The sequence below is a fragment of the Capra hircus genome, chromosome 15 (assembly GCF_001704415.2).
Source record: "Capra hircus breed San Clemente chromosome 15, ASM170441v1, whole genome shotgun sequence".
NCBI lineage: Eukaryota > Metazoa > Chordata > Mammalia > Artiodactyla > Bovidae > Capra > Capra hircus.
Window position 1 is genome coordinate 78,052,009 of NC_030822.1, and position 25,850 is coordinate 78,077,858.

Below are 25,850 nucleotides of genomic sequence, written 5' to 3' on the forward strand. Positions count from 1 at the left end.
AAGAAAGAAAGAAAGAGAAGTGGCTCAGTTGTGTCTGACTCTTTGCAACCCCATGGGCTGTAGCCCACCAGGCTCCTCCATCTATGGGATTCTCCAGGCAAGAATACTGGAGTGGGTTGCCATTTCCTTCTGCAGGGGATCTTCCCAACCCAGGGATTGAACCCAGGTGTCCCGCATTATAGGCAGGTACTTTACCGTCTGAGCCACCAGAGAAGTTCTTTCCTATAGAACTGATGTCAAATTGGTCTCCTCTAGGTTCACCTTTGATCTGTTCACAGCAATGACGTTTCTAACCAGTCTCTCGTTTTAGAGAACTTCTGTATTTTCCACACAATTCTGCTCGCACATCCAACAGGTAAACACATTCTACTCAGGAAACACTATAATTATGCACTGTCTCCTACATTTTCATATTTCAGCAACAGCTCCCTCTTTGAGCCATTGAGAAAACCTCTAGCTTTGATTTGTTGTGAGAAAACTCTTGCTTAAATCAATTAATAAAACAAATAAACATCACAAAGACCTGCTTCAAATCCTTTCCATTTCCTTTCTTTTCTCTTTTTTCCCCATCTTTTTTTGGAGTGGGGTTGGGGAGGGGAGGATTCTTGTTTATTGATAATGCTTAAATTCCTTGCGTTCATATATGGCTCTTTATAAGTTGGCTACAATGAATTTTTTCCAGCTTCACAGCCTGCCATTCAAATTCACGGACACTTTTCTCCTATTACATTTGATGTATCACATTTCTCTGGAAAGGACAGACCTTGTTATGAATTGTTGCTCTTATGCATACAGTTCTTTTTGTCTAGAGCGACTCTCCCCACTTTTCACGTGGGAAATACTCATCCTTCAACATCCACCTGTCTCCTCTTTAGAGAGACATCCTCTGTTCCACTGAATCCCTCAGTATGCTGAACACGTCTGAAAGTACTGACCTCCAGAATTGTGATTTAGTCATTTCCCATCAGTCTACCCCTAGAATATGAGATCCTCAAGGAAAGGCACCATGTCCCATCCATCATTTTTTATACCAACCACTTAGCCTGATACTTGCCGTGTAGGAAACAAGTACTCATTGTTTGGGGGTTAAGTAAAAGTACAGAATACAATTCTTAAATGAACAGATTGCTAATATGTTGTTTAGGGAAAGCTGAAACAATCTTTTTCAGACTGTGGGTCAAATAGCCTTTGAAGGACTAGTCTTAGAACTAAATGGGCTGGAGTGATTGTTTCTATGGGAACAATAGGTTTAGGTTCCAAGCAGCACACATATGAATGGACTTTGGAACACAAATGCCCCTGCAGGGTTCCATGAAGCCAGGCAGCAGGCACCGAGCCTGGCAGACGGCCCCCAGACCGGTGAGTGGCTGCATCTCCCGGGGAGGTGAATGCGCAAGACACTACGTCACCAGAAGCAGCCCAGCCATCCACGGAGACCAGCTCCAGTCAAGCCAGCGAGCTGCCCGATGCCCTCTGTCCATTCGGCCCTCCCGGGCCCAGGCCATGCTGCTCACAGTCTATTGCGTGCGGAGGGACCTCTCCGAGGCCACCTTCTCCCTGCAGGTCAGGCCCGACTTTGAGCTTCACAACTTCCGTGTGCTCTGTGAGCTGGAGTCCGGCATCCCCGCCGAGGAGACCCAAATCGTCTACATGGAGCGGCTCCTCGTCGAAGACCACTGCTCCCTGGGCTCCTTCGGCCTCAAGGACGGCGACATGGTCATTTTACTGCAGAAGGAGGCCGTACGGCCGTGCTCCCCCGAGCGGGCGGCTGGCCTCTGCCGCATGGAGCCAGCGGGGCCTGCCCTGCCTGGGACGTCCAGCTCCCGGCCGCATCAGCGTGCCCAGTCGGCCCAGCACTCCAGGCGCCACGGCTCTGGGGAGAAGGCAGGCCCGGGTCAAGGGCTGGACAGCCCGGCCCTGGTCCGGAGCATGCTGCTGTCCAGCCCGCATGACCTGTCCCTGCTGAAGGAGCGCAACCCTGCCCTGGCCGAAGCGCTGCTCAGTGGAAACCTGGAGAGTTTCTCCCAGGTCCTGATGGAGCAGCGAAGGGAGAGGGCGCTGAGAGAGCAAGAGCGACTGCGCCTCTTCTCGGCTGACCCGTTCGATCTGGAGGCCCAGGCCAAGATCGAGGAGGAGATCCGGCAGCAGAACATCGAGGAGAACATGACCATAGCCATGGAAGAGGCGCCGGAGAGCTTTGGCCAGGTGGCCATGCTCTACATCAACTGCAGAGTCAACGGGCATCCTCTGAAGGCCTTTGTCGACTCGGGGGCCCAGATGACCATCATGAACCAAGTCTGTGCCGAGAGATGCAACATCATACGGCTGGTGGATCGGCGGTGGGCTGGGGTCGCTAAAGGCGTGGGCACGCAGCGAATTCTCGGCCGAGTCCACCTAGCGCAGATTCAGATCGAAGGCGACTTCCTACAGTGCTCTTTCTCTATACTGGAGGAGCAGCCCATGGACATGCTTCTTGGGCTGGATATGCTCAGGAGACATCAGTGTTCCATTGACCTTAAGAGAAACGTGCTGGTGATCGGCACAACTGGCACACAGACTTCCTTCCTTCCTGAGGGAGAGTTACCTCCATGTGCTAAGTTGGTAAGTGGGATGGGACCAGAGGAGTCTTCAGATAAGGAAATAGCAAATGCTATTAAACATTCAGTCATGGATTCGGGGCGGAGAAAGCACTGAAACAGGCTCTATATATGCTATCACCGTGAGGGAGTCTCAGGTCTCCGGAAATTATAAGACATCAGCTCACTGGCAATGCAATCATTAAAAACATCAGTAACCACTAAACCTGGCCTTGGGACTAAGTTCTCAGAACCATCACTATGTAAACTGTGATTGATCTTGGTCCATCCATTTCCCTTATCCAAAAAATCACTGACCCTTATCCTGAGAAGCCTCTGGAGGCTCAGAATGATTATCAGATAATCTATGAAAGGAAAACCATCCTCTTCGGAGACGCTGTCCAAGGATATTATAGGATGGCTTGTCCAAAACTGTTACTCTTTTGAATAATTCCCTGGAAAAAGCCATTGCTGCAGATGCTACAATGCACCTATGCAAAATTATTTTAAATCAGCAGTAACAATTGTATATTTAGGGGAATACATTGATTTTCATAGACCTCCCCCCCCTCTTTTTTTTTAGGAAAGGTACTAGATATGGTTGGTCAGTTGTACTCAAGTTGATTAATACATAGAAATGTCTGTTTGGGGTATTTCTCACTTCTCATTTCTCCACATTCTCACATGTGGAGGAATGCTCACTGCAATTCATTCTAAAAGGCTATTTCTGCCATACTTGAGAGCGTGAATTTTTCTCCCAGGATGTCCTAAAATAATTTCCTCTCTCCTCTACATTCCAAGAAATTCTGGTCATAAAAGGAAGACAATCAAGTAGTTTTTTTTTTTTTTTTTTTTTTAAATTATGCTTCTTGAGAACCTAGTGGTTAAATTGTGGTGGGAATGAGAGTCAAGGGCAGGCAGTGTCTAGGTCCCTGGATTATCTTTCTGGCTTTATATATTAAGCTGTTACAACATAAGTATGGTTCGAACAAAGGGCTTCACTTTTAAAATAACATCTGAAAATTTCTGAATGAGATCTCTAAGTCCGCATTAAGCAATATGGTCCATTCTGACAAAGCTACTCTCCATTATGGGTGATAGTGGGAAATGGAATATTCCAGACTAAATTAAAATCCATGGCTATAACACCTCAGAGAAAAGCTTCAGCTGCCTGAGGCCATCAGACTCACAGAAAATGTATGAGGGCAGTAATCCATTATGGAAAGATTGAGGCCAAGGGGAAGAAGGGAATGACAGAGGATAAGATCGTTGGATGGCATCCCTGACTCAATGGACATGAATCTGAGTAATCTTCAGGAGATAGTGTAGGACAGGGAAGCCTGGCATACTACAGTCCATTGGGTCAACACAGACATGACTTAACAACTGAACAAGAACAATTCATTAAGACTAGTATTATTAACAGAACACAGGGTTCAAAGTAAAAAATATACTCTGATCTTAGCTCTATATTAGGCAAATCAGTTCACATATAATATACCTCAGATTTCTCATCTATAAGCTCTTTCAGATGGAAGAGTCATTTTCAACTACTAAGACTACATTATGAACTAGGATATCCTTTATTTGTTTTCCCAACAAGATCTAAAGCCACCCAAAGCCCTTCCAAAGGCTATGGAAAAAATTCCTACCCTGGAATTCTCCCTTTCTTGATTGGTTTCTTCATTATATTTTTATAGAGTCTCCTCTTTCCTTCCAGCTATCATCAATTTGCCTCCCAGTATTCTTCCTTATCCCCTGGAGAAGGCAACGGCACCCTACTCCAGCACTTTTGCCTGGAAAATCCCACAGATGGAGGATCCTGGTAGACTACAGTCCATGGGGTCACAAAGAGTCAGATGCAACTGAGTGACCTCACTTTCACTTTTCATTCTTCCTTATAGAATTCCTATGCTTGTATCATTTTCCCAACCTTGTCTACATTTGCACCAAGGATTTACATCTGGGCTTCCCTAGTGTCTCAGTTGGTAAAGAATCTCCTTGCAATGCAGGAGACCCAGGTTTGATCCCTGGGTTGGTAAGATCCCCTAGAAAAGGAAATGGCAACCCACTGCAGTATTCTTGCCTGGAGAATTCCAGGGACAGAGCTGGGCAGTTAATGAGATTGCATGAGTTGGACACGGCTATCTGACTAATTTTCACTTTCACTTTATATCCACTAGAGTTACTAAAAATGACCAAGGAGTAGACTTCTTTTCTACTTTTCTTTCTAATTAAGTACTAAAGACAAAAGTAGGTGACAAAGTAAAGGAAAAAATTCAGAGTACAGCCAGAGATCAGCAGTTAAGTGCCAAAGAAACATGGGAACTGACCTGATAAATGCTTGGATTCCTTCATGGATAAAAATTTGCAAACTCCTCAGTATTTTCTTCAAGACTCAGCTTTCAGATCCATTTATACGAAAAACATATCTCATTTGCACATGTCACATGGAGGTGACCAAGGTTGAGTATACTGTGTATCAGGATATCTAACCCATGAAAGTCAATCAAAAATCACCAAGTATTTAAATTAAAAAGACACTTTGCATGATATCAAATCCCATCACACACACTTGCCTTTCTCAGAGCAAGGTCACTTCTAATGTAACTATGATGTTTTTTTAGAACCAGACTCAAGTCTTTGTTTTTTGTTTAGAGTTTTGGTTTGAATTAAACTCTATTAATCCATAACTTCCAATAAGTTGGTCTTCATTCTTCCCTTTGTCAAGAACACATTTCTCTGGCATGAGACAACCTTTTTAATATGGAAATAAATGTCATCTGAAATAGTCTCTTTTATAGGCTTTCACCAGATTCCTTCACTGTTCCTCACTGGATAAGTTTGGAACCACTTAAAAATTTCTGTTGCATTCCTTTGGACATATTCCAGCTTTTAAAAATATTACTTGACTAGGTGGACTGGTAAATTAAAAATACTTTCATTGAACTGAAAATAAATTATCTCAAGGAAAAATCAATAAAGAGTTAATTAATTAAGCAATGTCCTTGCTGGTACATTTTTTAAGATCATTATCTTTTAAATCAGAAAGTATTTTGAAAATTAGTTTTATGGATTTAAAATCCTGACTCAATCCTGTGTACATGGGAATAAATCCCAGTCAGTTAAATTTTAAATGGACTAGTTTTAGTAAAGAGCAACACGTTTTGCATGTCTCCTATGCAAATCAGGAGCTACGTATGGTACTATACATATACTCGTATTCTTAGCCCCTAGAACTGACCTTCCAAAGGGTTATCATTCACTGTATTTTACAGATAAGAAATTAAAGGCTCAGAATTATTGTGAAATATTCAAATACCTAAAGCTTACCTTTTTTAAAGTTTTTTTGGCAGCAATCTACATTTTAAATTGTGATCCTGTTTCATATTACACACACACATATACACACATGCAAAAGCACACACACATCTGTGAAACAAAGAGACTCAAAGTAGTATGAAATGTTTAGTCTTTCCATAGTCAATTTCTTTTTTTTTTTAATTTATTTATTTTTTTTTTATTTTTTTTTTTACGTTTATTTTATGTTTATTTATTTATTTATTTTTTTTTTTTCTTACATGCGTTCCCAAACATGAACCCCCCTCCCACCTCCTTTAAAAACATTTTGGACATGTCCCACTAACTATACCCAAGGTATCCTGATCTGCAATTTGAAACACACTCACCTCCTAGACTGCCTGATTCAAGTCTAATTTCAAATGTCATGTTCTTTCTAAAATGTGATCTTGTTCACATGATCCATTTTAATTCTAGATACTGGTGCAAACTGTTAAAAGTTTCATTTTATAAAGACCACCAAAACACTACAAGTAAAAATGGCAACACAGTAGTAGTAATCAGAATACACTCAGCAATATTTACTGAATATGCATGAAATAAGCCCTGCGCTAGGCTTTTATAAGCGTGAAAATGAATAGGTAGTTTCAGACTTCAAGGTGATTACAACTTGGTATGAGTAGGAGAGACAATCTTGTAATCCACTAAGAACAAAAAAGGTAGGCATGTAATCAGTACTATTTTGGTGTCAATGAAGGAATACATTTTAATTGGGGAGTTATTTTTAATATAACTAAGCAAGCCAGTGAAATGTACTTTTAATGTCTAAATGGCCAAAACTGATGCTGGAAAACACAAATATAACTTCCCTCCCAAAGTTCAGATTGCTATAATATACAACTTATAAATATTTAGTCTTGGGACTTTGCTACCCAAAAAATGATGAACAGTTCTTCATTTTCTTTCTTCCCATTAGAAATCATGATAAACTAGACCACATGATGAATCAGACGTAATGCCTTTAAAATAACAAGCCATTTTAAAATTCCATCAAGCTCTTGCTTTCTCAATGCCCAAACACTCATCTTACCTAAAAGAAAATCCCTCTTGTTAATAAGCATGCATTTGAAATTACAGCAATGTATTCTGCTGCAGTTAAACTGGAAGACTGACAATATTTGATATTAGTAGAGTGTATATATTGACACAATTCTAACTTCTCTCTTAAAGTATCAAGTCATAAAATTTCTCTTGCTTCTGGAAGAAAGTCCACTCCCCCAAGAGAGAAAGGCAAATGAATATCTGCATGTATGACTTCATCTTAACTGCGGGTGTTAAATGTTGCCTTTTTAAAGAGAACATTGCACTTCTTTCAGAGGTCATTTGCTGACATCCAACATTCCATAAAGAAACACTTGAGTAAAGGATGAGAAAGCCATCTGGGATTCACACCAGAAAACTGCTGATGAAGATATTAATCAATGCTAACATTTATAGTGATTCTTTGAGATAAACAAGAGCCTAGAAAACCAAAGAAGAGGAACAAAGGTAAAGAGAAATAAAGGAGGATGAAGGGGAAAACACACAGAAATCTGGGCTGCTTTTAAACAATTCTTTCTTGGTTTAAGTATTCTTTCATAAAGTAGGTGGGGACTGGGCTGAGATTAAGGATTGGTTACATTTCCAGAATTCTTCATCTATCATTGGCAGGTTATCTAAAAATGAAAATATTTTCACATTAGAGCTTGAGTCAAACTTGCTTTTGAGCTCCATCTTGTTTGCATATTTAGGTCTATCTGTTAGAATCTTAGATTTTCTAGGGTCTATTTTCAGAAAAATGGGGTTCCAGGTCCTGCTGTGCCCTCTGTGTACTTACAGCCTGTCGAGATGGGCACACCGGGTGTGGTTTTACCTCTTATTCCTGCACTGAATGCTGATGATTGTGGCTGCTGCTTCTTCATCCCCATCCCTCCCCCTCCTCCTTTAGAGAAAGACTTGTATGAATCCAGCTTTTATATATTCAAATGAGTAAGGTTTATTTTAAGAATATCATTAGAAATATCACAAGGCAATTTCTTCCTATGTTAAAGTCCACAGGAGGCAACATGGGTTTTGCTCCACACAAGAGCGGTGTATATTTTCCTACTGTTGATATATTGATGCTCTGTCCAAATAAAATAGATGATAATTACCAGCATAAGCATATTCTAAGTAAAATAATCACTTAAATCCATCAAATTCTTACTCAACAACATCAGTCACCACTCTAAAAGCTTATTCTACTGGTACTTTGCTACAGAGACCCATTCAGATGAAGAGAAAAAATAATTTAAAATTACATTAATTCACTTATTCTCTCTTCCAAACTCATGTCATGTTTAGGGATTTGATTGGCTTATCATTCAAAAAGTATCATTCTTTGCATTCACTTAAATCTGATATAGTTTTTCAAGAGTCTTGCCATTGTCCTCTATCATTCAGAGAGACAAAGGAAATGTAAATTACAGCCTTAGCCTTTAAATTATTTTTAAAGTCCTGTTAGAGGAACTGGAAAAAAAAAATACAAAGTAAGTAATGCAGAAATATTTAATTTAGTGCTGCATCATGAGATACAGAGTGTGAGTTCAGGGGGATGGACCGCTTCTCATTTGAGATGCTGACTATAACAGGGCAGGAGATATTGGACACAGTTTTATTGAGCAACTACTCTAGGAAAGGCACCATTTTAGAGACTGGATTTTCTCGATGCAGGAAGAGTCTTCTGATGCTCACCTGGTACTCTGAGATGCAGTCAGACATACAGGAAAATCTGTCGCCTCCCATCTTTGACCCTAGTAACACAACCAAAGGTAGCCCAATTCTCAGGCTGAAGCTGAAGGTGAAATGAGTGGTCTGTTTCTGCCTTAACTCACAGTGGCACTGAGCCCGCCTGGCTTCCTATTAGGAGCTTAGTCTTGGAACATGGTTTGGCCACTGTAAACAAACACTTCTCTCAAAAAGGCTGAGGGCTTGCACAACAGATGAAGAACTCGTGACACAGGGAGAAGAAACTAACACCCAGAGATGAGTTAACGCGGTGGAGCATTGCCACATACTCTAACTCCAGGGCATGAAAGAACAGGGGACCTCATTAACAACGAGATATAAACCAGACGGCAATTAAATTCAGGTTGGGCATTTAAAAAACCTAGAATGGAGCCCCGAATTATTAACAATAATCTACTAAAGTGCTGGGATTCTCTGGAGTGATTATAATCTTGTCCATAATTACATCTTTAGTTTTTAGTATTTTAGGTGAGGCAAACAGTATTTGCTTAATAAATTACAGATTATTTGAATGAAAAAAGAGACAAAGTTCCATTGTTATTAATAAGCTGATAAAGAGGTGTGACTTTTTATTTAGCTGTTTTTATATTAAAATATGTAAAGTAAAACTAAATCATATCTATATTATCTTTCTATAAATTAGAAAAAATAGGTTTGGGTTAACTGCATAGCTGATATTTTTGTGTATAGATTTAAGTGTAGGTGAATCAAGAAACAAATCCTTAACCGGGTAAGGTGGGCTTTCCAGGTTGGGCAGTGGTAAAAATTCTGCCTGCCAATACCAGAGACACAAGAGACTTGAGTTCAATCCCTGAGTTGGGAAGATCCCCTGGAATAGAAAATGGGAACCCACCCCAATATTCTTGCCTGGAAAATTCCATGGACAGAGGAGCCAGGTGGGCTGCAGTCCATGGAGTTGCAGAGTCAGTCTCGACTGAGCACATGACACACAAGAGTGGTTTGACCAGTTCTTGCAGTAGCTAGATCACCCGTTTGTCTGGGACTGCCTTCGTTTTAAAACTAGCTCAGCATGCTGGCAACTCCCTCAATCTCAGGAAAATCAGAAAAGCTGGTTACCCTATAAATGTTGGAAGTGGATTTTTCATTTCTAGCCCATGAATGTGCAGTTGGCACCGCAAAACAAGCTGTACTTTTAATAGGCCTGAAAGATCAATATTCCAGGTTATATGCTCAAATGTTGAAAGCAGAATTTCTTAATCTATTTTGTATAGGAGAAATAACTTTATTTAAACTCATTCATTAAGTATTTCTACACTGGAATGTTAACCACTTAAAAGTATATGAAAGTCTTTTAAAATAAATATTAAAAGAATTTAATGAGGAAAACCTTATAATTTCTTTCAAGAAAGTATACAATATAACTGAAGTCCATGAAACTTTTTCAATTTTCAAGATTCCTTGGAAGTGGTATATATTTATGCAACTAAAAAAAGTAAAATGAGTGGAGACTGACATCAGAATATGGGGGCATGAGATAAAATATTTAAATTATCTGGGAACTTAGAGTATCCTGAAAAAGCACTGATAAAATAAACTACACCAGTTTTTACACTTAGAGTGAAGATAGAGATAGATTAAATCTAAGTTTCAAAGTAAATCCTAGGTTTTGAATTTTTAAGGGAATATTTGAACAAAGGAACAGAAAAAAAACTTCAGCAAGAAGCTCACATAAATAATGACATCACCTCCATGTGACACCCAGTTTAAAGTTTACTTTAAACTGTCAAAATACAATGAACAGCATGTCAAACAGGTCTGTACATTGGGGAACAGTAAAAGATGAGCAGGTTTTTGATAAAGAGTTGTCCTTATAAACTAGATGAGGCCTAGAAGAAGCAGCTTTGCTGAGTACCTGGTTGAGGCCGAGACGGAGAGCCCAGGATTCTCAAGTAGAAAGCTGTGCAGTGTTGAGGGGCTGGGAAGGAGCGGGAGATGGCCAGATTGTCATGCTGCCGTGGAAGCAGACGTCGGAGGAGCTTCCAAGGAGAAACAAGTTGGCCACTGACAGCGGGTACACCAAATAATTTGAGGAAAAGTAAAATGGTGAAGCGCCACCGGAAAGGACAATACAACCTACAATGAGGGTAGCTTTTGCAGAATCAGAGAAGTTGATGGCATCAGTGAACATCAGAAATATAGAGAAGACAACTTTTGCTATCAGTTGAACCGATTCATTTGTTTAATAATTTTGATGGTTAGTAACTTCCCTCTTACCCATATTATCAAGAATTTAGAAACGAACAACAATTTAAAAAAATAACATAAGTACACTGGAACCAGTGTTTTAAGCTTCATTCTGTCAGAAATGATCGCATAAAGTGAAAGCAACAGATGGGCAGTTAGAGCAAGACAGAAACAAAGATATTCTCTGTTCAAAAACTGCCAACTGCCGTCACTTCGTCTCCAGAGCAGTAACTGACACAAAGCAATGTCATTGACATTCCATAAGCAATAGAAGTTTATGTGCCCATATGGCAAGGTTTCTACTGTCAAAGCCTCATTATACAATGATTCTTGAGGATCTGATCTGAAAGTGTCTTCATTAATTCAAGAAACTAAAACCGTGTTTGCTCTTCTCTAAGTGCTCAATCACTAGCAAACCTAAGTTATATGAAAAGTGCAAAACATTTCACGCTATCTAACTAATGTTACATAAATATTCTGTTATTCAGGTTAATTAATTTTTAAAAAGTGATTTAGAAGAAATGCAAAAGCACCGTGAGTATACACTATTATATGCTTTTTCCTTTTGAAAAACATTCTAAACATATTTCAGGTTGTAGCTAAGTGCTATAAAGACGCATGTGGAAGTCTTAAGATTTCCATATGCACCATAACTTTCCATAGTTTGTGAGATTTAAAAAAACTTGGCAGTCAACAAAATGAATGGGTTTAAGTCCGGCAGGAAGTTCAGAGAATAGGTTAGTGATCAGTCTCCTTGGATGAGATGCTGTGGGGAACAGCTGAGGCGGTCAAACTGAATGCAGTATGCTCACTATGTTCATGGACAGTTGGCCCCAAGGGTTCTACTGCATAGCCAAGGTAGGTTTGCCTTAGGTTTGATAGTGCTTCGGAAGCACTGAGTTATTTCAGCCTACCGAGATACAAATGAACAAATTTAGCACTATTTCTGAGAGGACTATAGTGGCTCCTGAACTCCATGTATAATTTCTCATCAGTGAAATTCTGGGAGTATTTCTCTTAAAAGAACACTTTCAGAATTTGATTTAGCTGTATTTTAATAATCTTACTTGATCCTTTACATAGGCATTCAACAGCTCTGTTTCTAGGAGACTCTGTCTTTATCTTGAGGGTGACTTACTCAGAGGAATCTGTTCAATTAGACCGAAAGAAAAATACAACTCTAAACAGGAAATATCAAGGGACAGATTGTTAAGAGAACATTTAAAATAATATAGCAGCAAAACGGGTAAAGTCAAACGTTGGAACTCTGATTCTTATTTGTCATGCATTTATTTTTCTGCTCTTCTACCTTAAATAAGCAAAGCTTATGCTTTTAATGTATCACTAGTTGTTCTGTCTCCTACTTCACCTCAAACATCTTCTACCTCCTTGTTCCTCCTATGGTGTCCACGTAAATGGAAACCAGACTAAATGGAAGGGCATCAAAACCTTAACTGATAGCTAGGAAGATGTGGGTGTCTTACTTTATGTAAGGATTCTAACTCACTTTTAGCTCCTGAAAGACTATCCTTTGTTACTGATATAGACCATTCTTAAAGTTACCTTGTTTTCAGATCATACAAAACTCACTTGAGAGGATACTGAGACCCAAATCCAATTAGCTTCAAGTCATTCATTTGTGTATTCAGTAACTAGATACTAAGAGCCATAAATGCACCAGGTATTTATGCAAGAGTTAGAAAAATAGTGGTACACAAGAATTACAAAGTAGCTGTCTTCCTGAAGCTTATTTTCCATTGGAAGTTTCAAACAACAATAAAACATAACAATGTTAATACCTATAATTTACATAGTACTAGGTGACTGATTTATCCTAAGCATATGGTTTAGCTCATTTTATCTTTAAAACAGTATATAAGTACCAAACAATATCTCCATCTTAAAGGGTAAGACTCAGAGGAAAAGGAAGGTTAAGTTGTCCAAGGTCACAGAGATATAAAGTCCCTGCATCTAGGAATTAGTGATTCATAATCTATATATTTAATCATTCTACCATATTACCTCTCAATGACAGCAAGTAAAATATATATAAAGTGTAGCAAAGATATATTATATGAACATAAGATTAAAGTATCAAAAAGAATAGAGAGCAATGGAAGAGGATAGGGTTCTACTTTAGATAAAACTGTCAAGGAAGATCTTTCCAAGGAGATGATGCTAATATTTGAGAGGGAACCTGAGTGACGAGAGAGAGGAACTGTTAAGAAGATCTGGGCAGAGAGCATTCCAAGATGAAACACCCAAAACAAAGGCCCCAACACAGAAGTGAACTAGGAGTGTCAAGGAAGGGCAAGGAGGTCAGTGGCTGGGGGGAGAGGGAATAACCTGAAGGGGTTGGTATGCAAGGCCTTGTGGTCTAAATGAAGGGTTTGGAGTTCATTTGAGGATACTTACAGGCTTTTAACCAAGGGAAGACTTTTGGTTTATTTGTTAACTCTTCTTTGGTTGCTCTGTTAAAAATAGAAGAGCTGAGGACTGGGCCCTTGTGGAGGCCAGGAGGCAGAGCTGAGGTTGTGCAGGCGGAGCTGAGGCAGAGCTGAGGTTGTGCAAGCAGAGCTGAGGTTGAGTCAGCAAAGGGGCCAAGGGAAAGAAATAAAGTGAGAGTGAAGTCGCTCAGTCATGTCTGACTCTTTGAGACCCCATGGATGGAGGAGACACCAGGCTCCTCCATCCATGAGATTCTCCAGGCAAGAGTACCACAGTGGGTGGCCATTTCCTTCTCCAGGGGATCTTCCCGACCTGGGGATCGAACTCAGGTCTCCTGCATTGCAGGCAGATGCTTTCCCTCTGAGCCACCAGGGAAGCCCCAAAACAGTAAGGGTAGGAGGAAAATACAGAAATCACATCTAAGAAGCCAGATGAAGAAACTGCTTCCTGAAGAGTGGTGTAGTCACTGTGTCCAACACTGCTGGAAAGTTAGGAAGAGGGCTGGAACTCATGACTGGATCTGGCAAGGGGAGCTTGTAGGTAACGAGAGTGTGTGTGTGGGTGTGGTGGGTAAAGAAAGCCTAGTCTGAGGAGGCTGGCCAGCCCGCCGGACCAGGGGAAGTGGAGAGAGCAAGCGCTGCCAGGTCTCTTAGGAAACAACCCTATCAGGGAAGCAAAGAAACATGCCAGTAGATGAAGGGGCCACAAGAGCATTCCTTTCCCTGTGAAGGTAACTGCACCTCTGGATATAGTGAGAATGACCAGTGGGAGGGAAACTGAGGAAGCTAGAGAGAACCAGGGTAACACAAGGAGCACAGTCCTCAGGTTCAGGGAGGAAGTGAGCCTTAGAGCAAAGAGTCCACTGTTTGTGACGGGAAGCTGAGCAGAGCACACACGTGCAAGATGGGCTGGCAGACTTGAGGGTGTGAAGATGATCTGTTTCTCCTCTATCTTCCAGTTTCACAGTGAATTAAGGGCCTTGGTTAAGGGTGAGATGAAGGCAGGGAGTGTCAAAGGATGAAGTTGGGAGAGGGTATGAAATAGTCATTTTATGGCATGACAGAGTTCCTTAGCAGGCAAACTGGACAAGGAAAGTGGACATTTTGATTCCAACACCACTTTTGCCTCTTATTGGATATGCACTTGTATGCAAAACATCAAATCCCTCACTGGGTCTCAGTTTGCTTATAAGCGACAAGATGTAGATGAGCACTGCTCAGAGGCACCCACAAACGTGTTGGGTACTTTGGGTTGTCCTGGCGACTGGTGCCATTTAGAACTCCATGGCCAGAATGCTCCAAGTTCCTTGGTGCATGGAATAATCCTGTAAGAAAAATGACTCTCCCTCCCAAATCTCCAGCGATACCCACCCCTGGTGAGAAACATGGGGGGCCAAGGATCACACCAGGTGTTGTGCCAGGTCTAAGACACTAACTGTAACTTTAGGTGTTGATGTCAGAGAGAGCCAGCTCACAGGGATGGATGACACCATGTGTGTGCTCAGTCATGGCTGTCTCTGCAGTAGACTGTGGTCCGCTGAGCTCCTCTGTCCGTGGAATTCTCCAGGCCAAATTAATGGGGTGGGTTGTCATTTCCTACTTCAGGGGATCTTCCCAACCCAAGGATCAAACCTGTGTCTCCTGTGTTTCCTGAATTGGCAGGTGGATTTTTTACCACTGAGCCACACATATATCCAGTTAATTTATCACCAACAATCATCGCTCTTACCCTTGAGGTGTTTCTAGACTGAAAACAGGCTGCTAGCCAGACAAAATGAAAACATGTTGAATTTACCCTTGTTACTTAGGCCTTTTTAAGGTACTAATGAGCACTGACAGAATCTACAGATTACAGCCAGAGAAAGCAAGAGCCAGTACAGGGTGATCCAGAAATGAAAATCAGCGCTCTGTAATTACAGAAAGCAGTGTCATTAGCTGTCACAATAATTAAAAGTTCTGCCAGTGACAGTGTCCAATAGTAGCAAAGAAAGTTTGATACCCGCATCATGCCAGTTTGGCAGTAGCATCTCACTACCATTAAATGAGAAAAAGTGATTTTGTTTGTATTGACCATTAAGGCCCCAACATGAACTGAGAATTAGTTGACAAGGACAAGGCAGTATTACTAAAGGTAATATATCAAATTCTACTCAGATGATCAATGGGGTGCTGCAGGCATGGCTGCTAGTGACCTTTCTGGTTGACACCTTCGTTACTGATTTGTAAGAGGAAAACCAGCATGTAGATGGATTTGCAAACTGATTCTACCTCGGGAGTCTTTCCAAGTGCAAGCCTCCAGCATCACAGTAATAACTTAAGTAGAAAAGAATAGAGTGTCCTCAGTAGGATTCAAAATTCAAGGCAGGCAATTATGCAGTCAGATAACAGATAGATAGGGAACATTCTAGGTGAAAACCTTAAGTAGTGTGATGGTGATTCCTTGGGGGAAAAAAATCAGTGATTACACAGTTTCTCAAATAGTTTTATCACTGACATTTGTCATAAGAATGCCTGCCAGATATTATAACTACTGCTTCATCTATAGAATGTAATCAATATAGTAAAAGAATACAAATAGCCAATGTGCTTTGTTTGATCTTTCAAAAATGTAAAAAAAAAAACTTTTAGTGCAACTCATATAATATAAAATTCATATAGCATAAATTAACCATTTTAGTAGAATTATTCAGTAGCAGTTAATACAGTCACAATGTGGTGCAACCACCAGCTTTACCCAGCTCCAGCTTCAAAAAGAAAGCCTAATATATATGAAAGAAAGCCTGTCCCCCCTTTCCTAGCCTCTGGTAACCACCAATCCATGTTTTGTCTCTATGGACGACTCCATTCTGAATATTTCAGTTAAATAGAATCATACAATATGCAACCTTTTCTGTCTGGCTTCATTCACTTAGCATAATGTTCCCAAGGCTCATCCACCTTGAAGCATATATCAGTACTTCATTTCTTTTTATGGCAGAAGTCTATACTTATAATTACAATGTTAATTCAAAACATGGCATGGAGCTACCTCTCAGTTCTGAGTGCCAACAATAAGCAGAACCCAGCAGAAATCCAGCAAAACCTACCTTATCTTAATTACTGGAAGTCTTAAGGATAGAAGAGAAAGGAAAAAGAGCTTATTTTATTAATTTTACTATTAGGAATTCATGCAACAGAAGATGGTACTGTTAGAAAGTCTTTTCTTAAGTGACACTTAGATCTTTACTAATAAGACATAGTGCTGCTAAGTCGCTTCAGTCGTGTCCGACTCTGTGTGACCCCATGGACGGCAGGCCACCAGACTCCCATGTCCCTGAGATTCTCCAGGCAAGAACACAGGAGTGGGTTGTCAGTTCCTTCTCCAATGCATGAAAGTGAAAAGTGAAAGTGAAGTTGAAAGGCATGTAAGAATTAAAGATTTTAAAATTTTAAAAAAAAATAAATAAAATTAAAAAAAAAAAAAAGAAAGGTGGTTGTTGATTCACGCAAAGATGCCAGGATTCTTGGCCCCGAAGGAGAAGAATTTAATCCAGGCCCAGAGACGAGGCTTGATCACTCAGAGCTTTTGTGTAATAAAGTTTTATTAAAGTATAAAGGAGATAGAGAAAGCTTCTGACATAGGCATCAGAAGGGGACAGAAGGAGTACCCCCCTGCTAGTCTTTAGCTGGATGTTATATAGTCACCAGCAGTCTGTTAATGAAAGGAATGTCTTAAAACTCAGACTGGCACCAGGCCCCTCACCCATAAGATGCATTCTGGGATAATCTTGGCACCAAATGGTTCATCCTGAGCCATAAAATGATTTACTTGAATCTTGAAAAAGGGCAGATCACCACACAAATAGTTTCATTTACATAGATTAGAGGAAAAATATCTGAGTATAACATACTGGTTTGTCAAGTAGGTTCTGAGCCAAAAGGCGGAACCAATTTGAAGACAGAATTTGGGGTAAATGCGTAGTACATTAGCATAACTTAAGATAAACATAAGAAAAAGGCATTGGTTATCTCTAGGTTTGAGATTAGTTAACTTCAGGTGAAACCAGGTATCATTATGGCAACACAGAATTTTAAGAGAAACCGCTTTTTAAATTTGTATAGAGAAGGAAAAAATATCGCTAGTTTGTTTCCTCGTGCCACTTAAGAGAGATAAAAATGTCTGACACTTGCAGGCTATTTCCTCCGTTTGCAGACCCCTGGCCTTCCTGCCTGTTACCCTCTCAAAGTCGCTCAGTCATGTCCAACTCTTCGCGACCCCATGGACTTCAGCCTACCAGGCTCCTCCATCCATGGGATTTTCCAGGCAAGAGTAATGGAGTGGGTCGCCATTGCCTTCTCCAAATAAAACATAGTAAACATGCATTAATTATTCATGAGCCGAAAGCTTTGGAATTCCCTAGCTAGGATGCAGAAGATGCTCAGTAAATGGTTGTTGAGTAAATTGCAATAAGAATCAAAGAGAGTATGTGGGTCTTTTGGTATTTTTTTATTTGTTCTTTTCTATCCAACTAGGGCTAATGCAAGGTTGCTGACATGAGCAAGCATGTCTTTCTGGTGTTGATCAGATTGATTCTCAAAGTTGATCAGATTGATTCTTAAAGATGACCCTGCTTCTAAACTGGTAGCCTGATCCACACAGGGACTGATGGAACAAGTTGCTTTTGTATGAAACGTCCTGAGTATGCTATAGAAAAAGTCAGAAAGGATTTTTCTTCTTCTTTTAAAAAATCTCCATCCATATCCTGTGGGATCTCCAGTCAACCCATATCTAGCACAGAATTTCTATATTTTTTTATTCACTGTCAGCCACAGCGAGGTAATTTATGAGATAGAATATTGTTCTTAACTGTGATTTTCCACACTATTATTTTAAATCAAACATTTCCGATTATTTCGTTTATATGCTTTTGATTTAGTTGAATGAATACTTTATTATGAAGTGTGGAATGGTGACCTGCTCTTAAGAAGCTCAGGTAAGATAGTAATCTAACTTTAGTTCTTAATGATAAGTTTGAGGGATAAAAAGAGCCCTTTTTGTATTGCAAGGGTTTCAGAAAGAATACTAAGAAGTTGAGAGTCCATTTACAATGTATAAATTTTCCTCCAAGGAGACATTATTTTGTTCTCTCTTGTATTTCAGTTAGGGAAAAACACTATGCAAAATAACTGAAATTTAACTCTTTGTGTCTGCCTTTCAAATATCCGTTAGGTAGGTAGAATAGGGAAAAGGAGTCCAAAATGGCAGTGGCTAAAAGACAAGGAAGGGAAAAGCCCGCGAAAATAGAACCAAAGAAGGTCCAAGGACCCGAGTGAGGACCTCAGGTAAAACAAGCAACACTCCTGGCTGGCCCAATTTACATAGGACAGGCCCAGGAGAGACAAACATATAAATAGAGGAGCCAAAGCTAGCTCTCTCTCTCTCTCTCTCCCACGCACTGGGGCGTTCTTCTCCTCGTGTCTGATCGACGTGCCCTCACGCCTTGAAGATGGATTTTCCTGCTATCTTCTAAAAAAAATAGAGCTGTAACACTGAGCTGTAACACTGATTTGTCTAAGAGCCATAACATGGTCCATTTGAGACCTGAGAGATATAACATGGTCTATCCAAGACCTGAGAGCTGTGACCCGCCGAGGGGGCTTTAATGTCCGTCACTCCAAATCTTTGTTGTGATGAGACAAAGAACTGAGGAACACACACTCGCGTGACATATCTATTTTTAAAACTGTGACCACTTTACTCACTTAAGCGAGATGGTAATTTCCTGCAGAAATTAATAGGTACTTGAAAATCTTGTAAGAATATAATTAACTTACTACAAAAATGGTCCAGGTTTGGTATACTGTTCCTATGGAAATACGTTAAATAGCTGTAATAGGTACAAGCTGAAGATAAATTATTTGCATCTTTTAATGTAATTGCAGTCATCTGTAAAACCAATTTCAGCCACAAAAAATGAACTTTTGAACCACATCAGTTATTTGGAATATAGTTTGTAATGGACAATACAGAACAAGAAGCACGTATATTCAATATATCAGGATTTTATAAACACTTGCATGATCCAGAGAAATCAAACCAGATATGATGTTGAGATACAAAACAACACAGGTCAGTGTAAAATTTGATGAATCTATAAAATTGTTTGGAACAATGCCATACTCTTTGGAAGCTTCTAAATTGCAGGGCAGTCTTGGTTGTGATAGTACTTTGCCACGTAACAGACGTAAAAGACATCTACAATATAGCATGAGTCAGGGCATGTAATGTCTACATTTATCAAGGTAAATGATACACAAATTATGAAAGGAGCAAAAGAGGCCAGAAAAGAGGAGTCATGGTGCTTTTCATGAGATCAACTTGCTGGAAGCCCACACGTCCACCACTCCAACACAACACAGTGAGGCAAACAGGTAGTCTCCAGGGAGCTCTATATCAAATACTGCAGCGGCATACACTGCCATACATGGGTTACATGTTTACTTCATGAATGGACTCTGACTAATGGGAAATGGTTACCGAGAAGGAGGAAGAAAGCTTCATGTTGCTGGGAAATAAAGCTGTTTATTTGCATAATATCCTTCATAGTCTATTTGTCCAATGTTCTTAACCATATATATACTGTTGACCTTTAATCAGTGATGTTGTTTCAGCTTCTTAATTCTACCTGATGTTGGTCAAAAGTGATTAAATAATCTATTTCCCCTATTAAATATGTGGTAATTTAAAAGCAATAGGGCAATCATAAGAAAATAAGCATATGCTTCGAGCAGACAATTCAAACACATGTGAGAAATGGATAAAAAACATATTCAATCATGTTAGGAATAAATTAGACATGTGAGCAATGAGGTATCAGTTGCAACATTAGGCTGGCAAAGTCTTTGGTGAGGGCACTTGGAGCAGAAATGGAGAAATAAGATTAAGATGCTGAAGATTAAAGAGGCAATGAGAAAGCAATGGCAGCAAATGTAGAGAATGTTTTCAGGTTGTTTAGATTCAAAGGAAGAGTACCTCCTGGAGAGGAACAGATGGGCAGAGGAAGAGCATTTATCTGCTTTCAGATGGGAGACACCAGAATAAGTTAAAATGCAGACGGAAGTGACCAGTAACTTTGAGAGACAAAGGATTCTGATGTGGTGAGCATCTCGGAGAGGCGGAGATGACAAAGAAGGCCTTAGGCAGCCAGGCCTCAGGAAGAGCAAGTACCTTAACATTCCAAAGCCCAGTTTCTTAACTTTAAATTAAGAACAACAATATCTGTAATTTAGAAAAAATATACAAAGAGCATCTGACATATAAAAGTTCATTTCAATTAAAAAATCTAACACAAACACAACCTGTTACTACGCAGTAGAAATGGCGACCCATACCAGTAGTCTTGCCTGGGAAATTCCATGGAGGAGCCTGGTGGGTTATAGTCCATGTGGTCACAAAGAGCTGAACACAACTGAACACACACATGCACACACCTGTCACTACCAGCAGCTTTTATACAAATATTATATATATATTCAAAAGCAAATTTTCTGGTAGCAATTCATTTAAAGAATTAATTATAAGGAATTGGATGCTTGGGGCTGGTGCACTGAGATGACCCAGAGGGATGGTATGGGGAGGGAGGTGGGAGGGGGGTTCAGGATGGGGAACACGTGTACACCCATGGCGGATTCATGTTGATGTATGGCAAAAACCAATACAATATTGTAAAGTAATTAGCCTCCAATTAAAATAAATAAATTTTTATTTTAAAAAAAGATAGCAAGTAGAAAAAAAACTCAATGGACATGAGTTTGAGTAAACTCCAGGAGATGGCAATGGACAGGGAGGCCTGGCGTGTTGCAGTCCATGCCATCACAAAGAGTCAGACACGACTGAGCTACTGAACTGAACTGAATATATATGCCATGTTATTTAATATAAGTAACATTTATATTTATATATACATAGCACAAATATATATATATATACACACACAAACACATACACACACACATATAAACAGTCTGGAAAGTGGAGCAGACTCAGCAGCAGGTATTTATCAGGAAGAATGTAGATGTTAGAATGTGGGTTTGAATTCTGGCCCTCTCAGTTTCTGCTACTGCTGCTGCTGCTGCTAAGTTGCTTCAGTCGCGTCCGACTCTGTGCGACCCCATGGACTGCAGCCCACCGGGCTCCTCTGTCCGTGGGATTCTCCAGGCAAGAACACTGGAGTTGGTTGCCATTTTCTTTTCCACTGCATGAAAGTGAAAAGTGAAAGTGAAGTCACTCAGTCGTGTCCTACCCTTTGCAATCCCATGGACTGCAGCCTACCAGGCTCCTCCATCAATGGGATATTCCAGGCAAGAGTACTGTAGTGGGGTGCCAGTGCCTTCTCCGCTCTCAGTTTCTAGCCCTTCCTTATTCATTCACTGCTCTATGTCTGACATTTAGAATAGTGGCTGGCAATAAATATCGTTGAAGGAATACATGAATAAAGTTTTCTTAACTTTTTATCTGTGCATACTAAATCACTTCAGTCATGTCCAACTCCTTGAGGTCCCATGGACAGTAGCCCATCAGGCTCTTCTGTTTGTGGGATTCTCCAGGCAAGAATGCTGGATTGGGTTGCTGTGCCCTCCTTCAGGGGATCTTCCCAACCCAGAGATCAAACCCACATCTCTTATGTCTCCTTCATTGGCAGATAGGTTCAAATAATTTGAGAGATTAACAGAAAGGTTTAATGAATCAGAACTTTATTATTAAAATCTAAAATACACCATTAATGTGATTACTTGAAAATATTTTTTACTTGAAGAAATTTTTCCAATTTTTACTAAAGTGACAGTATTGATGTATTATTTCCTCACTTTAAGTCCTTTGAAGGTGCCAACTACAGTGATGCAACGTGCTACAGAAATTCTCCTGAAGCACAAGTATAATAGCACCGTTGCCATAGAAATGACATTTCTCTCCTTTGAGTCTGAATGTGCTTCCTTCAAGAGAGAAAACACATATTCACTCACACACACATAACACTGAGTAATTTCTATTTTTTATTAATTTACTTTTGCCTTTTAAAACAATATGCCTAATAAAAAACAAAAATCAACAAGCAGAGCCAGATTATTCACCACAACCTCCAAGTTAATAGATTATAACATGATATAAAATTGTTAAAAACACACTTATCCAAAAACTGACTGTGGTTTTTACATATATAAATCTATTAAAAAGTAAAGATTTTTCAAATGTAGATGGAAAAGAGGGAGAAAGTAATCCATGTACATGTCAGATTATCTACAAACATGAATACCTCACATACCCCATCTGTGTCTCTTTCATATTCTTTTATTTTTCGCCCTGTCCTGGGCCATCCTGACAGGCCTAGAGGATGCAAGGCAGCAGCTGGTAGGGCTCTGGTGGCAGAGCTTAGCCACACCTGGCCCACTGTGGCTCCCCAGCTGGTGCTTTGTGTATACCACTTTTCTATATCCTTCCCTTATGTTGTACATAACAATATTAAATATTTCTTTGCACCATTAATTTTTATCTGCACATTCGTAGTGAGTTGCATAGTATCCCCAGAACAGATATGTTCAAGTCCAACCCCTCAGGGGCTGTCAATGTGACCTTATTTGGAAATAGGGTCTTTGCAGATATAATTAACTTAATGATCTTTGAATTCAGGGTGAGCCCTGAGATTAACAACTGGCATCCTTACAAGAGTAAGGAGGGGAAGACCTGGTACACAGATACACGGGGGATGTCCACGTGAGAACACAGGCAGTCACTACATCCTGGAATGAGGCAGTCACTACATCCTGGAATGATGCAGTGACAAGCTCAGGACCACCAAGGACTGTGCGAGCCGCTGTGACAGGGCCATGAAATAGATGCTCCCTCACAGTCTCTGGAAGGAACCAACCCTGATGATACCTTGCTTTCAGACTTCTGCCTTCCAGAGAAAGTAAATTTATTCTGTTTTAAGCCAACGAGTTTGCGGTAATTTGTTACAGCAGACCTAGGAAACTAACACAGCCTTCAACAGGTAAAGAAAGTGAAGGAAACTGACTTTTGTTGAGCACTGACTATGCACCAAAATCCACATTGTTTTGCATTTAATCTCATTTAATCTCACAAAATTCTGAAGAAAAAAAAATTATTCCCTTATCCAGGGGAAGAATTTAAGGCCCAGCGAAGTAACTTTCTCTAGCATTATTACCACTCTTAGATTCTAAGTAGCAAATTAGATTCTAATTAGCACACTAATTCTAAATAATTATGGATGAAAGTAAGACATTGTTCAGTGACATTATAACTACTATGCAAAAGTGTTAGTCGCTCAGTCATGTCGGACCCTTTGTAACTCCATGGACTGTACCCTGCCAGGCTCCTCTGTCCAGGGAATTCTCCAGGCATGAATACTAGAGTGGGTAACCATTTCCTTCTCCAGGGGATCTTCCTGCACTGCAGGAGGATTCTTTACTGCCAAAAGCCATTGGGGAAGCCAGTAACTACTATACACTTTAGTAAACATGTTTTTCCTCTATACCATGACAGGAACTTCCAAGAAAACTCAGCAAAATTGAATTTTAAAAGTGATTTCTTTCCATATTTACATTTTAATAAAAAGTTTAAAACTATTATTTAATACAAAAGTCAGCTTCATATTTCTGTACTACTAATAAACATTTGGAAATCAAATTGTTTAATATTATCAATTATATTTTAAATTAATATTTAAAAATATATTTTAATATTATCAATTATATTTTAAATTGTTTAATATTATCAAAAACACAACATTCATATGGATAAATCTAACAAAATATGTGTAAGATCTGTATGCAGAAAACTATATAACATTGATAAGAAAAATTAAATACTAGAAGATTCAATATTGTTAAGATGTCAGTTCCTCATAATTTAATACATGGAACCAAAGTAATTCCAATTCAAACCCAGTAAAAAACTTTTGTGGGTAAAAATTAGCAATCTGATTTTATAATTTATATGTAAAACAAAGGACTTAAAATAGTTAAAATGAATTTAAAAAAAATACTGTTGGAAATCTCACAATACTTGATTTCAATACTTACTGCAAAGCTGCAGTAATCAAGGTGATTTGATTTAGCACACAGTCAGACCATCATATACATCCATACATAGGGATTCACAGATAGGGTCCAGAAACAAATCCTTACATATGTGGTCAGCTAATATTCAACAAAGATGCCAAAGTTATCCAGTACAGAAAGACCTATCTTTTCAACAAATGATACTAAAACAGTAATGCATCCATACACACACACACACACACACACACACACACACACACACACACACACACGTGCATCACAGAAGTTAATGTAGAGCCTTAAAACTTCTAGAAGAAAACATAGGAGAAAATTTTCTTGGCGAAGATTAGGCAAAGATTTCTTAGGTAGAACACAAAACGCATGAACCATAAAAAAATAAAATAAAATTTGGCCTCATCAGAGTTAAAAAACTTAAAAAAAATACTTTAAGAAACCAAAAAGATAAACTTCAGACAGGGAGAAATTATTTGTAAAATGTATATCTGATAAATATTCAATTATACATATATATATATATATATATATTTATTTAAACTTTTACAATTTAAGAACAGGAAATACAACCCAATACAAAATGAGCACTAGATTTGAGAGACAGTTCACCACAGAGGTATGAGTGGTACACAAGAGCTTTAAAAAAGATGTTCAATATTATTAGTCGTTAGGGAAATGAAAACAAAAACCACAAGATATCAAGACACATCTACTAAAATGGCTAAGATTATATAACGATGTCAACAGCAACAATACTGCGTGTTGGCAAAGACGCAGAACATCTAGAACCCTGATACACAAAGGGGCAGGTCCTGTGAAAAATGGTTTGGAGTTTCATACAGTTAAACAAATACTAACCACACTGACAGATACTTGTGGCAATGAAATAACATTACAGACCTCTACAAAAATGTTCATAGTAGTTTTACCTATAGCAGCCAAAAGCCAGAAATACTCAAATGCCTGGGCATTTAGATGGACACACCGATTACAGAATTTCCAAACAATGGAACCACTCAACAATAAAAATGAATTATGGATACCTGTAAGAACATGGATAATCTGCAAAGCATCTGCTACGTGGAAGAATCCAGACACACAAGTCTAAATGCTGCATGATTCCATTTATATGAGATTCAGGAAAGGAACAGAAAGTAGATCAGAAATTGACAGAACGTGGGGTCATGGCGAGAGGACTGACTACAGAGAAGCATCAGAAAATGCTTTCAGGTAACAACAAAGTTCCGTATCTTGATGGTTGCGATGGCTACAGAACTGTTTTTATTTGTTAAAACGCAACCCATATACCTAAAAAGGTGGATTTTACTATGTGCAAATTATACCTCAATGAATCTAACTAAAAAAAGTATTCCAGTGGCAAAGAGGAGGATTTAAACTAGGGAGTTTCAGAGTAGCTTTACAA

The 25,850-nt window shown here is 39.4% G+C and overlaps 2 protein-coding genes across 6 annotated transcripts in view; one reads left to right on the top strand and one right to left on the bottom strand.

Moving 5' to 3' along the window:
* Window positions 1-25,850, bottom strand: part of PDGFD (platelet derived growth factor D) — a 281,305-nt gene that overhangs the window by 146,988 nt on the left and 108,467 nt on the right. The gene's annotated exons all lie outside the window — the stretch shown is intronic.
* On the top strand, window positions 1,049-3,395 carry DDI1 (DNA damage inducible 1 homolog 1). Its single transcript, XM_005689353.2, has one exon. The coding sequence runs from the start codon at window positions 1,276-1,278 to the stop codon at window positions 2,692-2,694; it is 1,419 nt and encodes a 472-aa protein (XP_005689410.2). The 5' UTR covers window positions 1,049-1,275; the 3' UTR covers window positions 2,695-3,395.